Source organism: Xenopus laevis, chromosome 6L, assembly GCF_017654675.1.
Source record: "Xenopus laevis strain J_2021 chromosome 6L, Xenopus_laevis_v10.1, whole genome shotgun sequence".
Classification (NCBI taxonomy): domain Eukaryota; kingdom Metazoa; phylum Chordata; class Amphibia; order Anura; family Pipidae; genus Xenopus; species Xenopus laevis.
The window spans coordinates 46,123,368-46,140,374 of NC_054381.1; the positions used below are offsets into that span (position 1 = coordinate 46,123,368).

Below are 17,007 nucleotides of genomic sequence, written 5' to 3' on the forward strand. Positions count from 1 at the left end.
CTCGCATGCACAGTGGCTCGGGACTGGAAATTTACTCCAACTATGCATGCACCGAAAATGTCGTCATGATACGAAGAACTCCGAGGCCAGAATCTGCACGGAGGGGTGAGTAAAACAATCGTGGGGGCAAGTAGGCTGGGGGGAGGAGGGAGGGGGGTCTACCAAGGGTAGGGGGAGGGTTTTTTTATTACAGGTTGAATTCTCCTTTAAGAGCACTCTTAAAGTCATTAGGAAAAATTTCCCTGATGTTGATCAAGGAAGACAAAAACTACATCTACATCCAACAGTCCTTGCATTTAAGCATGGAAAACTATATTAACAGGACAGAGATGCCCAGCTCTGAAATGAGGGGCTTATACATGTGGATGAATCTCCATCACTTGAGGAAGGGGTGAACATGTGCTAAAACATTTGATCTGCATGTGAATGCGTGGAACCACCTCACTTTTGCATTCAACAGGCACATGTTCTTTTTATTTTGTTCATTGTTAATTCTAAGAGGGGGGACTAAACTGACATTTTGTTATTTCAAATATTTTTGTCAGTTTCTTGTCACGTTTCTGACAACAGATGGGCACCATTTTTTAAAAAAAAATACAGATCTGGTTTTGGTATACTTTATGAGATCTAATTCCATGTAAACATTTATACACAGATGCAGTTCCTGATACCCAAAGGCTGCAGTGGGAATTTAAAAAGATAGCAAAACAGACTTTTTTTGCCCTTGAAGGGGTGAATTTGAGTCTTGGTTTCACAAGATTAAACTCTATAGCATGTTTGGCTACATGTATACAATCCTTTATCATAATTTGGAATTTTACTTTTTTTCTGTATGGATACATTCTTAGAATAATGCCATTAGAAACTTCCAATCATTATGACATTTTTAAATGCAGTAAGGTGTAAGCATTTTTGTGTGGAAATACCCAGACCAAGCTGTGTTACCTATGGCTGACTATAAGGGAAATCCATATGACATATGACATGGTAAATAACACACCCACATACAGTGTTGGACTGGACCACCAGGATACCAGGAAAACTCCCGGAAGGCCCAGGTGTCAGTGGGCCTCTTGTTTCTAATCATTTGTCCTATCATGGTCATTCCCCTATTTCTTTATGGGGGAAATGCTTAATAATGGGAGAATATTGTAAGTATACAGATGCAGCCACTTTGGTTTGTCTGTTTGACACAGAATAACTAAACACAGATATCCCATTTATCTCATTTAACACAGAAAACTGTGACATAACATCCCATCTAATTAAAGCATTCACCATTGTGAACAATGGTGCTTTGGTATGCTAATGAAAAGGTTAAATGCATTAAATGAGTTAAGATAACTTTAGATAACACAGTTTCTTCAATTAACTCTGAGTCATGACGCATTTAACTCACAAATCCAAGTGGCTTCATCTGTACATATATATAAGACTAGGAGAATAAAGTGTGGAAAGGTCCACTGTCTAAAGGTTTTCTGGTGGCCTCACGGTTTTAGGTTTTCTGGTGGGCCCAAGGTCTAAGACTTTCTGGTTGGCCCCTGGCATCCCAGTCCGACATTGCCCACATAATATATATATATATATATATATAAATGAAAAATACTCTGATTATTATGGAAGTCTATTTTCTTTTGCCATTGCTTCAAACCTCATGTCAGGGCTCTGGTTGCTGTGCAGCAAGTTTCATATTGAGCCAATAATGTTCCACATGCTTTAAACACACTGATAAGGAAAGGGCCTACCCTTATGCCAAAGGATTAGGAAAGCTTTTTATACTAAAAGTGCCTGATGCTTAATCAGTTATTCAAAGGTCTCTGTGAAGTTTTGCATCTCTATTTCTTTGTTGCATTCTAACAAATAATTTAACAAATGCACATTTCACTGAATTCCTATGGTTATGGGCGCTGATGTTATAATATATGGCAGTTCACCAAGTTACCATGTAGAGAAATAGATGGTTTAATCATGGAACAATTTGCTGAAAGCAGTGAATACAGGGAGTCAATGTCTTATTTCATGGTGTATACAGAAGGGATGATGTACAATATATTATTTAGGTATTCTGAAGTAGCTACAAAAATCGGTGTAAGCTGTGCAACAATGATTTTGTGTGTATTAAAAATGGGCATGGCCTATGAAGATTTTTGGTGATGTGCAATTACAAAAATGCCACAGCATTTCTCATGGCCTTTTCCTAAATTAGCTATGCCTCTGATGGGTGTATAATCATAAAATTACATATAGGCTGCCAGTATGTAGTAAATTTGTGACTGTGGTTTGGCTTTAGTGGTCAAAGTGTTTGTGCCTACAAGATAATGGGATGTAAATGTGGTCCTACAGCAACCATATGTGCCATAGCCCTTAATTCACATAGGAATGCATTGAACAAACAGCTTACTTATTCAGCATTGTAATAAATTTATTATGCTACATTAGAAAAACTTACTCTTGGTAATACAACTTTGTTGCAGCCACTAAAGGACTGTGATCCCATCAGTAGTTTAAAGTCCCATAATTAACTAATACGGGGCATTTCTGCCATTTTGTCAGCACCTGTAAATTTTGGGAATGAGACAAATAAATCCACGAGAATTGTTTAAAATACAAACAACACTAGTGCTTTAGGCATCAATGTAGTGTTTTAAGCTCGGTTCTGACCTGCAAGGGGGGTTGACTGCAAATTAAGGTTCATTTTCTGGATGAGACAAGCTACTGACTGGATTTCACTGAACGACAGACTGAATAGCCATGATTGGACATTTCTGCACTGGCTGGAACACACTGGCAGAGAATAAGCACTGCATGCCATAGGCCTAAAAATAAAACCAATAATAATAATATGATAATGGTTCAGCAACAGATTGGGGGTTGTTTATCAAAGGTGAAGTTGTGTTTTTCCTGAAAAATTCTAGTTTTTTGAGGGTAGTTGTAGTAAAAACTCAAATTTTTCAGGTTAAAAAATAACAACTACATTTTCAAGATTTATAATGCCCCAAAGCTGCAAAAAGCTTGAATCGAAAACACTCCAGCTAAACCCCGTTGAGGTCAATGCTTTTTTTGGTGGTTTGTGCTTGAAAACTCGATCAATTCATGTTTTGTTTTCTCCAATAACTCGATAATTTCAAGTTTTTCCTCCCAATTGCATTGTCATTCGAGTTTTTACATTTTTTTCATAAATAAGCAAACATTCAAGCTTTTATTCGAAGTAAAAAAAGTCCTTTGATAATTAACCCCCATTGTGTTGCTGAATTTAAATTAAGAAATAGAACTATTACATGATTATCTAAAAAGCAGGTCCAATTCCGGTTACCCTATAAAAACCTGAAATTACTGCAAGACTAATTAATAAGAATTTAATATTGACAAGCAACATCCTGCAAATGTGGACATAAGTGACTTTCATTTAAAATGTAATTCTCAGATTGGAACTGGGTGATCTATCAAAGTAACTCATTGTATATGCAAAGCATACAGCTGAGTCATAAAAACAAGAGATTGTAAACTATCACTGATTCCAATCAAATTCAAGATTGGCTATTAATTTGATTGGAGCATTAAATCAGGAGTAGTCTGTAAAATACACAAATTAGTGCTGAATTATATACTATTCTTTCTTTAAAGATAATTACATGTATTTTTCGCAAGTTCATATTTTGTAAATTATTTAAATTCTAGAATGCACTTTGCCTGGAGCAAAAAGATTATAATTAAAATAAAGGCTATGTGCATTCTTGGCTAAATCTGTAGAGCTTATGAATACCGTATCATATAGACAATACACAGCTTCCTCTAGGCAGATAAATCTACTTTTTTACATGAATATTGAAAGGATAGAAAAAAAATGTGCATTTAATTAAATGGACATTCTTGTTTTGTTTTACTTGAGAAATGTATTATTTTAAAGGTTTATAAGGAATGCTCTTTCACATATCACATAAGGAACTCTTCTGAAGCAGAGAAGACAGCTGTTGTATTAAATGTAGCCTTTTGGCAGCCTCATTGGCCATCACAAATGTACAAACTGTAGAGCCTGGTATGAGAACACTGTCATCATATGGCGAAGGCCACTTACAATTCATATGGATTATCTAGTTTTAACAGAAGTGGACTATTTGCACTGGAACGACTCTTCATACAAAAGGGCCAGTCACTGCAGACTCATCTCATAACATTAGTTTTTTGGTCTCCTTTCTTAAGTGCTCTAGTTACCTCATCTGATCCAGTACAGTATGTTCAATACAAAACTCTATACAGAAAATAAATGTGCAAGGATATAAAAAAACATCTCTGTGTTAGAAAAAGGTTATATAGTATTAAATAATTCAATTACAGTACAGAGGTACACACATTTGTTCAGTATTACATAAATATTATATGAATATCACAAAAATCAGTCATGATTAGTCCTGCACCGTCCATTCTACTGTACATTATAACCCTGTCCCCTTTCGCATCATAACTCTCCCCTTTTGACATCACAACCCCAGCCCATATTGTCCCGCCCCCCTCCAAGTTTTCTGTTCTAAGAAATGTGGCAATTCTACCTGGCAGTAAGTTCAAGTTTACAATCACACCATTCTGCATTTTTTATACTAAGGGGACTTTAAAGCCTAAATACTTTTAGCTTTTTTGGCTAATTTTGTGCCTTGGTTTTTCAAAAGTGCTTTACTACATAGGAGTTGTACTATTTATTTTGTTTAGAGAACAGCAGAAATACAGTATGACAATCCATTGTGCCTTGCTAGGTTAAAGCAATAGACCAGTAAAACCTAGTATTTAAAGGGTTACTCTTGTCAGAGTAAAATGTCAACTTATACCAGAAAGCAAGGTGTAATATATTTAATATAGTAATTTAACTTATTTAGAAAAAAAATGCAGCTTATTCCAACTGCACTTTATTTAAATTAAAAGTATTGTCCCGTTTCTGAAATAATCAACAGATCTTACAAAATACTAATGATGCAATGACACTTATTTTAACATTGTAGCCACAGATGACACTGTAACTAACAAATGTAAACAGACAATATATATTTGAAAATTTTTTTGTAAGACTGGTAAGTGCTGTCATCATTTTCTGAATTTCTTAAAAACTGCCCAGCAATTCATCTTTATGAATCCCCTGACCCACGATCATGTTTAGCGATTTAGCCCTTTAACCTGTGATTGCTGCCAAAGGTGGTTCTATATGATACTGTGTGGGGTTTAATACTTTTGCAAACAGCTCATTACATGTTAGAGGTTTTTCTTTTTTTTTCATAAAACATAATACCATCGTCACATAATAAAATAAACATTGAGTTTCTGGGCTTTGAAATACACATATAAGTGGCCATTATTTCATTATCCAGGACCATACTAAGGGGTGTCCCTTTGTACTCTTCTGCCCAGGATCTTAGTAACATCTCGTGTCTAGATAGTGGTAAAATGGATACGGATGGTAAGAATAAACCCAGTCTGTGTTTCATAGCTGATGTACATCCATGCCGTTAAAATATATTTACTTTTAAGCAAAAGATTCTTCCAAATTAGCTATAAGTATTACTTCTTACCATATCATTTTATGCTGGCCTATAGACAATCTCATTTAATCATGCTTTTACACATTCCTCAACACCAATTTATATACAAAGCATACGGACAGGAACTTGCTCTTGCGTTTTCCATTTCATTACCATGCAGTTAGTTGGCTATAGTTGACAGGATAGAGATGAGATTTGGTGAGCCAATACATTTCAAAAATGGGGTATCCCCAATCCTTGATACAATGGGAGATTAGACCATTTAGTCAAGGATGGGCAGTTCCCCAGAGAGTGAGGGGAGAACAGGCAGATAAAAGTACAGGGCTATTATACTTGACTGTCCTAGTTTTTAGTCTATGTTATCTTTTGCCCATGTAAGAAGATCTATGTGGGTGAGACAACACAATGTGTCAGGAATGCCTCTTCCAACATAGATGCTCAATAAAAGGTTAAATAAAATAGATAGCACTACCACACCATTGGATAGATGCCCGATATAGATGCCCAACTAGAGTTGAAATTCAGGTTTGGGAGGGGTTACCCATGCCATCTACATATGAAAAAAAAAAAAAGTCTGGTGGATCCATGGATTACAAAAGTTTATGGTCAAAGGGCCTTAAAAGAGATTACAATAAGTTTTATTTTTTTCTAATATGTACCATGGGTATCCTTAATTTTTTCCATATAAACCGGTAAAAAATTTAATAAAGAGCCTTTGCGACATAAAGGTTGCATAGTAAGATGTCTTCTGCTTTGCTAGGATTAATGCTTAAGAGGATGGGGCAATTATGTAACTGGTTAGGGGTGGGCATGTGACCTATGCATATTATTAACGCACCTTGTAACTCTAACTCCATACACTATTTCAATCAGAACTTGGGGCTAGAAGGATTTGTGGCATACAGCCACCACTGGTAGCATGCGGTAGAGAAAGTTGAGGTTTGAGATAAGGATACATTATTAAGGGACAGTGATTGTGCTTTTTTGATCTTTTATAACACTGTGAATTGTGAAAAGCAATAAGAGATAGCAATGTCTTCTCACAAGGGATCTTTATTCCTATCTTAGTTCTAGTTTTTCCCATAGACATACAGAGATTCCATGTGATAAATTGTGAGATAAGTTTTCCGTTATTGAATTGCATCTGGATCTATGGGAAAATCTAGAATTTAAATAGGAGATAAGCATTTCTCATCAAATAGAATCTGACCCATAATCAGATAAAAGAAGCTCTACCACATCACTACAGAGGGGCAAAATATATAAGAAAGGCATTAGAAGGCATTATCTTATATATCACAAAGTACTCAAACTGCAGTTAGAAGCTAGTGTCCCACAAAGACAACTATTAATATGAAATATGTAGAATAAGGTCAGGTTCTACACAGATTTCTTATGGAAACCAAAAGGCTGTAAGACACAGATGGCATGTTTTATATATATATCGACAAACTTACAATCCATATATCTGAGGAGCAATTTCCAGTCTATTCAGATGCATATAGAGCTCAATGTCATTCTTCTTCAGTAGCTGGTCTTGAATGTAGTTCACCTTGGACACAATAGCAATGGAAGGTCCAATGTCCTGGGGTCTGGCAAATGGCATAGTTGAAAGCATTGCCTCTTTTTCCTAGAGTCAGAGAGAATTATTTAGTTTCAGTATGAGTAAGTTGCTAACCCTAGCAATGGTTCGGACTCCAGCCAGACAGTGAAAATGTCATATGGGTTAAGCTGGCCACATATTTATGATTTTCAAGCTGTCTGATGGCCAGATGGCCAAACTACATAACATGCTTTTGGAAGCCCTTACAGTCAGTGGCCACAGGATTATTGAGGGTTTGACCAAACATGGAATTTATTGCACTTCTTTCTGGTCCCATTCTACTTAGTGAACTAATACTTTCTCTTAGTAAAAATGCACACATTTCACAGTTACACCTTCATAAATTTGCTAACGCCAGTAATCTAGATGCTTTCAATACAAATCCCAAAAGTAATTTGGAAAGCTACTATTTAACCACACCATTATTTATTATTACTAGGGATGCACCGAATCCAGGATTCGGCCTTTTTCAGCAGGATGCAGATTCGGCCGAATCCTTCTGGCAGGCAGAATCTAATCCTAATTTGCATATGCAAATTAGGGGCAGGGAGGGAAATCGCATGACTTTTTGTCACAAGACAAGGAAGTAAAAAAATATTTTCCCATTCCCACCCTTAATTTCCATATGCAAATTAGGATTCGGTTTGGTATTCGGCCGAATCTTTCGCGAAGGATTCGGGGGTTCAGCCAAATCCAAAATAGTGGATTCGGTACATTCCTAATTATTACCTGTAATAATAAAATAATACCCTGTATCTGATGTTAACTCACTGAATAGAAAGCATTGCGAGAGCAAAACATGGTCTCAGTGTTTTTTCTTAGGCGCAGAATTAAAAAGAAACCCAAAAAATTCTAGGCTTCCCTGGTAGTAAACATTTTGGGACAGTTTGTCCTCTGCTTATGTCAGACTTGCAATGCAGACTTAATTCTTGGCACTGAATTCCCTGTAATGTATTTGCTGCTTAAAATTTTTTTTTTGAATTTCTTTTCAAAAGCTTATTTTTTTAACATAGTTATATAGTTAATTTAAGTGTTCCAAGCCTTCTCTCATCTTGTCTTTGTAAAAAATGGATTCTGGGATTTGAAGTTCCTCTGCACCACAGACTATGGGAAGCAGAAAGACTTCATGTTTCAGAATCCATCATTTCACAATAGAACAGGGTCTGTATTATACTGTCAGCCTAAGGGATGTTGGGAAATAGTTTTCTGCTAACATGCTTAAGGAAGTTCAGATACTGTTAATGCACCTTTTATATATAAGCCCAACTGAGTGAGTTTGTGTCAAAAAGAATGGGAATATTTTCCATTCAAGGAGTGTTAAGAATGACAGATGCAAATATACAGATTACCTTCCGTGAATCATGTTCAAACGTTGAGAACCAAGGCTCTGCACTCCTCATAAGGTTTGAAAAGAGAGCACTAGAAAAAAAGAAAATAAATGATTGGATGCTGGGCTGCCAAATCAGGGCAATGGCCAAAAGTCACCCCCAATTCCAGTAACATTTTTGGGAAAAATTCAACTTACAATGCATCATGTTCCAGGTAAGCAGGATTTAAAAGTGCTTTCATTTCTTCACTGAAACAAAAATGTAAACATGAAAAAAAATGTAAATGTCAACTTTATGGGCATTCACAAACAGGTTAAATAGGTTAATGGTGTGGAAAAGTTTCATTTAGCCCTAGTTTGTACTAATATAATATGCAAAATAACAACCGGCTAGATGTTTACCAGCTAGATTGTTATCCTGAATATAAATGATGAGGTACATAGAAAGTAGATAAGCCAATATAAGATACAGCTGTGTGTTTAAACTGAAGGGACATTCTAAGTAGAAACTTGTTTCTGTTCACAGCTTTGGTCATGCATTTGGCTTTTGACTGGTGTCAGGGATTCTATAGGATTTTAACATGGTATGAATTTAAACACATCCCACTAAAGCTCTGCAAATTTCAATCAACACTATCCACACCAAATCGCTGCAAGTCTTTAAAATAATACCTGCAGTTGTAGAATAATACAATTCTAAGTACTGATATTTTGACTCACAGATACATAGAATGCATAAAGGAAAGCAAAATGGAAAGCATCCCTGAACACAGATCTGACAAGAATGCATGCAGAGGCAAGAAAATAAATCGAATAAACGTTTTAGAAGCAGTAGAAAACCCTGAATCACGTTGCAGGCTAAGGACCTGGCCTCAGGTTTAAACAGCAAATAAATAAATAAATAAAATAACATAAGAATAACAAATAAATAAAAAGAGAAAGTAAAAATGATATACTATGCTATTATATGCAATACCCAATATTTATTATGAAAAAAAAATATTGCCTGAATGTAAAATTCATCTAGGAAAAAACCTTAGTTATTGCATTACGCACTAAGCGCTATTCTCAACCATTTGTAAATCTTACACAAATACATGTAAAAACGTGAAACTAGTAAATACTGTATATGTAGGATAGAAACTGAAACAGGACATGATGGGGGGTAAGCTACAAAAATTGCAACTTACTATTAGGAAGGATCCAATCAGAATAGAGACTACTACCACTCCTCTTTATATGGCACATGTGAGGCAGTTTGGCTGTCCGATTCACAGTTCTACCATAACATTATCCTTGGTAATGTGATGTTTGGAACCCCTGGTACTAACGTAGAGTTCACAAAATTTTTATTGAGATGCAACATTTCGGGGATAAACCCCTCAATGCACCCCGATAGAAATGTTGGGCTGCCACTGATGAGATCCAATCATTCTAGCGAGCAACCCTCTGCATATGAGTGGCTAAATAGCGGAAGAAGCACTTGTTTAGCTCAAAACAAACAGATCACAAGGAAATCAGATGAAGCATTAGAGAATCTAGCAAAATATTGGTTACCAGCAAATTACCTAATTTTCCCCTACACAAGCAGCTATTGTGCAAAGCAAAAGTAGGTCAGATTCCAAGATTCTTCTACAATTGTTCCCTCAAACCATGGTTTCAGAGGAGAATAGTTCCTAATCAGATATGGCTAATTTTAATGACCCCTTTGGCTAATGGGGCTGTGCATCTCGCTTTCAGCTGTGCATCTCGTTTTTACATTTGCCTGCTCTACACGGAATATGTAAACACCCTATTTATTATCAAGGTCAAACAAAAGAAGCATGCACAGAGGAAGAGTTGTTGACAAAATACAAGAAGCAGCACAGTGTTACTTACCAATGCTGAAATCAATATCTTAGACATACTCATATTAAGAATTTTAAAGAGGTACCACAATAGGTAAAAAGAGACAGCAAAACAAAACAAATGAATAAAGAGAGTATGACAGAAAAATAAATTCACTTGCCTTGGTTTTGCAGCCTCACTTGCATGTGAAAAAGCCTGGTGGTCACAATGCAAAATAAACACAATGGGTGCCAGCAACTCATGCATCCCCTTGTAAAAATAAAGATGAACACCATGAAATCACAAGCAGCACACAGGTCAACATTAGCTGTCAATGGCTACAGTACAGAAGTGCATATTTTAATGCTCACATTTCAACTTGACAGTGTTAACACAGGATAAAATGAAATACACATTTACTGCTCATTATGATCCAGTTCATTAGTTTGAGATTACACAGGGAGTTAGTTCGGTTACAAGTAATGTACAGGGACATTGCTAAATTTGCTGCTGAGACTTTTTTTTCCAGAATATAATTTTTAAATTGCCTATTTAGTTTTCATTACTATTCATTTTTAAAGCAGACGCTGAAACATAATAGTTAAAGCACCAGGCCTCAATCACGGCTGCCACTTCATACTCTGCTGAGAATTTTTAAGAAATGAAATCTGAATATCGTTGAACAATATATTCTCAGATATAGCATTCATTTAACGTAGTTCTATACAAATGAGTATATACAATATATATATATATATATATATATATATATATATATATATATATATATATATATATATATATATATATATATATATATATATTCATAGAGCAATGGATGCTGGCACTACACGTATAGTAGGTATATCGTGCCTGGGTGCAATAGCCAGAAAATACAGTACAACTGACGAATACAATTTTTGAAATCATTTGGCATGCTGGTCCATTCTGAACATTGCACACAATATTTGACTAAGCACCAACAATTGGATTCAGATGTAAGAGTGCGGTTACTTTATCATATATATATATATATATATATATATATATATATATATATATATATATATATATATATATATATATATATATATATAAATATATATATATATAGCATCATAATCCTAAAAAATCATGATTACTGGTATAGAATATACAAAAAAATACACCCAAAAGGGATGCCATACCATACAAAACGACCTAAAGGTATACAGCCATGGGATTTGTTATCTGGAAACCTGTTATCCAGAAGCTCCAAATTACAAGTAAGGCCATCTGCCACAGCCTATGATTAAGTGCCTCTAAGGCACGAAACGCGTAAGGCTCTTTGCTATAATGTTTTTTTGCCTAAATAATACTTTTTTACTGCATCAACTTGTGGAGTGTGATCCGTGTTGTGCCAGCCTTTTTCTATTTTGCAATTGTTCATCTCCCACAGACTACATTTTAATTAAACAATTCAAGTTTTTAAAACTGATTTCTATTTTTCACTGTAATAATAAATCAGTGCCTTGTTTATCAAACCAAGATAACATTTACTCTTCATGGAGGCAAAAAATCCTATTGGTTTTAATTAATGTTTAAATTATTTTAGTAGACTTAAGGTACAGAGATCCATATTATGGAGAGAGCCTTTACTCAGAAAGCCGCAGGTCCCGAGCATTCCGGAATACAGGTCCCATACCTGTACCAGCACAATAATCTCTTATTAGTCACCACTGTGTCTCCCCCTAAAAACAAGTCATTTTCACTATTAGTGCTCCTGTTCACATGCTTCTCTTGCACCCAACCCTCACTGTCAAACAGCAGATGTTTAACCCCATTGCCTACATATTCATCATTGAAGTTATGAATGACAACAACTGCATTTAAGGAAGCTGTGCATAAGAAAATAAGAGATCACCAGTGGAATAAAGGCATCTTTTAAGTCTTCCCTGTTTCTAGGTTGATGCAGTGCTAGTCATAAAGTGAGAAAATAACATGCGTTTGCATAAATAAGGCTAGTATCAATAAGATTTGTAGACAAGTTCATACAAAAAAAACTGTATAATGTTACAAATCCATCAATCAAGTCTCCCTGGAGTTCAGATATAAAATAAGCATGCCCCCTTAGGAGACCTGAATGATAGAAATAGCACTCAAAGCAAAATATGGGCCTTTAAAGCCTTTTCTAAAGAAAAATAACTAGGAATTTTGATTTCAAGGCCCAATCTGATTCAGAGCAAAGTAAGTTAACTAAGGTACAACTACAGAGCACTGCAAACTGCACACATGACAAATGATTGATATTTAGCTAGGATAAAAGATGCCATTGCCTACAAATATTCACAATTTAACTGCACCCTTACAGATCTATGCCAAGAACTTTAACCACTGATAAAACAACCAATCTGCTGCAAAATGTGGTTAACTATACAAGTATGGGATCTGTTTTCTGGAAACCCGGTATCCAGAAACTCAGAATATGGAAAGGCCATCTTCCATAGACTTTTCTTTTTCTCTGTAATAATAAAACAGTACCTTATACTTGATCCAAACTAAGATATAATTAATCCTTATTGGAAGCAATACCAGCCTATTGGGTTTATTTAATGTTTACATGTTTTTCTAGTAGACTTAAGGTATGAAGATCCAAATTACGCAAAGAACCGTTATCTGAAAACCCCCAGGTCCCGAGAATTCTGGATAACGTCCCATACCTGTATATATGCTGCACTTGAAAGAGACAGATATATCCACAAAGCATGTGCATATACAAAATGGAAAAAATGTAACAGAACCTGACAATGGTGGGCAGATTATAATTTATATCTCTGTCTAATTAGGGTACAATAGATTAGGATCATAATGATCTCTTTCTAGGCACAAAAAGACTCTCATTCTAAAATCTCAGTAGAGACCAGGCTCCAGATTATTTCTATTTTTTACACCACACCAGCATTAGTCATACAGAACTAGGAAGACATATGTACTGACAATGATGATTTTGTAGACATTTTAGGCAAGCACAGATCAAATCAGTGGCCTTCTAGAAAAGCAGAGAGCTAATGCAGAGCTAACCCTAAGTACATTTCAGAGAAAGATGATGTGCAATGGAATTTATATATTTTCCCACTCTAATAACAAGAATTTGGTTGGTCAAATCTCCCCTGTTTTGGTGTACAGGTCAATTAGAATTATATTGTTAGTCCATTGACTCAATGAGCTCCATGTCTGTGGCAAACTACTAACGTTTTTAAAGGAACAGTTCAGTGTGAAAAACTGGGTAAATAGATAGGCTGTGCAAAATAAAAAATATTTCTAATATAGTTAGTTAGCCAAAAATGTAATGTATAAAGGCTGGAGTGAACAGATGTCTAATAAAACAGCCAGACTCCAACTTCCTGCTTTTCAGCTCTATAACTCTGAGTTAGTCAGCGACTTGAAGGGGGGCTACATGGTACATTTCTGTTCAGTGAGTTTGTAATTGATCCTCAGCATTCAGCTCAGATTCAAAAGCAACAGATATGACCCATGTGGCCCCCCCTTAAGTATCTGATTGGTTACTGCCTGGTAGCCAGGGTAGCCCGTCAGTGTAAACCAAGAGAGCTGAAAAGCAGGAAGTAGTGTTCTGATTGACATGTTATACATCAAATCACTCCAGCCTTTATACATTACATTTTTGGCTAGCTAACTATATTAGAAACATTTTTTATTCAGCACAGCCTATCCATTTACCCAGTTTTTATTTTTACACTGAACAATTCCTATAAGGCATCAGGGTCTTGTCAGTGCTGTTTCTTACTAAAGAGCCGCCAGAGGCGGCTCCTGTGCTGCCACCCCCCCTGCCCACTTACCTTTGCGAGAGGAGGCAGCAACGCTAGCGTGGAGAGCGCAATTGTGCTTTCTCTCACTAGTAAAGCCGAATTTCCGGTTTAAAAACCGGAAATTCAGCTCTTAAAGGCACCAGGAGTGGCTTTTTTGCCGCCTCTGGAAACATACCTGGCGCTGCCGCCTGAGGCGAGTTGCTCAACTCGCCTCAATGGTGGAGCGCCCCTGGGTTTTGTGCATGGGTGTAACTATATGAGAAGCAGACCTTTTTATTGCTTGAGGCCAAATGAGGCACTGACTAATAACAGTTGCAATAAATGCTTCTGAAAAGTATCTTATTCCCAAAATTTAAAGGGCCCTAAAATGATTTTTGAATTTGAGCAAAAAATGTACAATAAGCTAGCCATGATACTGACAATGAAAAAGAATTTCCTAAGTTTATTCTGTGAAGGAATAAAATAGTATTGGTTTCTGGCCTATTTGTTCCAAGATAGTCCAGGGTCCAGCACCAGTTCTGAAAGTAGAGAAGTTCCCATAAACAGATAGGAAATGAAATGGAAACTTCCTGTAACTGTTGTGTAAATTCTGTTCATGTGCAATTTAAGGGGCTGATTCACTATGGGTCGAATATCGAGGGTTAATTAACCCTCGATATTCGACTAGGAATTGAAATCCTTCGACTTCGAATATCGAAGTCGAAGGATTTAGCGCAAATTCTGCGATCGTACGATTAAATCCTTCGAATCGAATGATTCGAAGGATTTAAATCCAACGATCGAAGGAATATCATTCGATCAAAAAAACTTAGGCAAGCCTATGGGGACCTTCCCCATAGGCTAACATTGACTTCGATAGCTTTTATCTGCCGAACTAGGGGGTCGAATTTCCCAGCTGCCCCAAGTCATGTGACTTGTGCCTGCACTTTAGGAGAGAAATGCTTTCTGGCAGGCTGCTGTTTTTCCTTCTCAATGTAACTGAATGTGTCTCAGTGGGACATGGGTTTTTACTATTGAGTGTTGTTCTAAGATCTACCAGGCAGCTGTTATCTTGTGTTAGGGAGCTGTTATCTGGTTACCTTCCCATTGTTCTTTTGTTTGGCTGCTGGGGGGGAAAAGGGAGGGGGGTGACATCACTCCAACTTGCTGTACAGCAGTAAAGAGTGATTGAAGTTTATCAGAGCACAAGTCACATGACTTGGGGCAGCTGGGAAATTGACAATATGTCTAGCCCATGTCAGATTTCAAAATAGAATACACAAAAATCTGTTTGCTCTTTTGAGAAATGGATTTCAGTGCAGAATTCTACTGGATCAGCACTATTAACTGAATCATTTTGAAAATTTTTTTTTCCCATGACAGTATCCCTTTAATAAAGCAAACCCTAAAAACGAATATGGCTAGAAATGCCATATTTTATGTGCTGAACTTAATGCACCAGCCTAAAGTTTTATAATCTCTATGACAGTAAAGATCCAGGTCTAGAAAGTCATGCACAGGAGCTCCCACCTCCCATCTTGGATTTTTTAGGAGTGTCAGTGACACTGCTCATTGGGAAGCTCTCCATTAAAATTGATTAGTTCTCCATTAAAATGAATAATTATGTATGCTTTCTTCTGCTGCTCTCCAATGCCACTGACCCTAGGTAAGGAACTTAAAAATAATTAAAGGGGCCTGCCACTGAAAGTGCTTTTTTTCTGTTTCACAATGAATGAACAATTTATTCTAAGCAACTTTCCAATATAAATTAATTATAAGTAATATACATTAATTAAAGGTAATTGCTACAGAAAGTAATGTCTGCCTGTTCACATTTTCTACACTGCTGGTTCTGGCTCCTGAAAAATATACTGTTTTCATTTGCAATTATATATATCATTAAAACCAACCTCCTTCAACAAGGTTGCTCATCTAAAAACACCACAGCATTTTAAATGACAGCTTTGAGATCTGGTAGATGGTAATGATATTAAAAGCATAAAAATGAGAAAAAACACAAATTGCAGATAATACTTTAGTCTACAAGACACTGAATTTATTTATTGGTGAAGCTCCTGTTTAAGAAAACAATTCAGCCAGATTTTATGGTGCCTTATTTTCAAAGTAATATATTATTTCCGACATATCTATAAAACGGCTTAAGTCTTAATAGACCATTAATGCAGAAGTAATCATTCCAAATCTTAGGAACAATATATATTTCATAAATAATATATAATGAGAGAAATATGCACCACTGTGGCAACCTTTTTAACTTCCAATGCCAGATCCAATAAAATTAGAGACGTACTAACTTTAGACCAGATGTTTTCAGACTTTATGGAATTAAACTCCAACCCCTAAACTTGCGGTCATGTATGCTTAGCTCCTAACAGAGTTAAATATATATGAAATCATGTTTGCAAATGTTACCCAACACGCAGTTCAATCGTTTTGAGTATGCTTGCCAACACCTGCAATATGAACGTTTAAATTCACTTGGATAAATACAAATATGAAAATAAAGGCTCCTTCAGTAGAATGCCTTTGCCAATATTTAATCTATATCATGTCCCTTTATGTCTGATATTTTATTTATGAAAAAGCTTGGTAAAACACACAAATATGTTCTTTCTCTTATTTTGAGATCAAGAACACATTGTAATCTAACTCTACAGAGAAAGAACAGCAATTAAAGAATATTAAAACATTTATATTTTATTAAAATATATATATTAGACAGTACCATAAAAGATTAGCCTAGCTCCTAATTCCTTTTGTGCAATTTTCCTCTTTCCATTAGAGATTCTGCTAAGCTCCAAGGAAACATTAATCTAAGAAAAAAATGTAGCAGAAATACATGTATGTATTCACATAAAAGAACAAAAATAAACCAAGCATATGCTTTACCATACACTCTCTGTTTCAATGAATGCATGG

The 17,007-nt window shown here is 35.9% G+C and overlaps 1 protein-coding gene across 3 annotated transcripts in view; it reads right to left on the minus strand.

Annotated features, from left to right (window-relative positions):
• The window catches only part of tbc1d5.L (TBC1 domain family member 5 L homeolog), a 286,202-nt gene that overhangs the window by 101,547 nt on the left and 167,648 nt on the right, over positions 1–17,007 (minus strand). For all 3 annotated transcript variants that reach the window (XM_018266425.2, XM_041565417.1, NM_001091614.1), the window contains 4 exon segments: positions 10,464–10,552; positions 8,654–8,704; positions 8,478–8,547; positions 6,983–7,155 (listed from right to left, as the gene is read on the minus strand). In XM_018266425.2, the coding sequence (XP_018121914.1) occupies positions 6,983–7,155; positions 8,478–8,547; positions 8,654–8,704; positions 10,464–10,552 (383 nt within the window).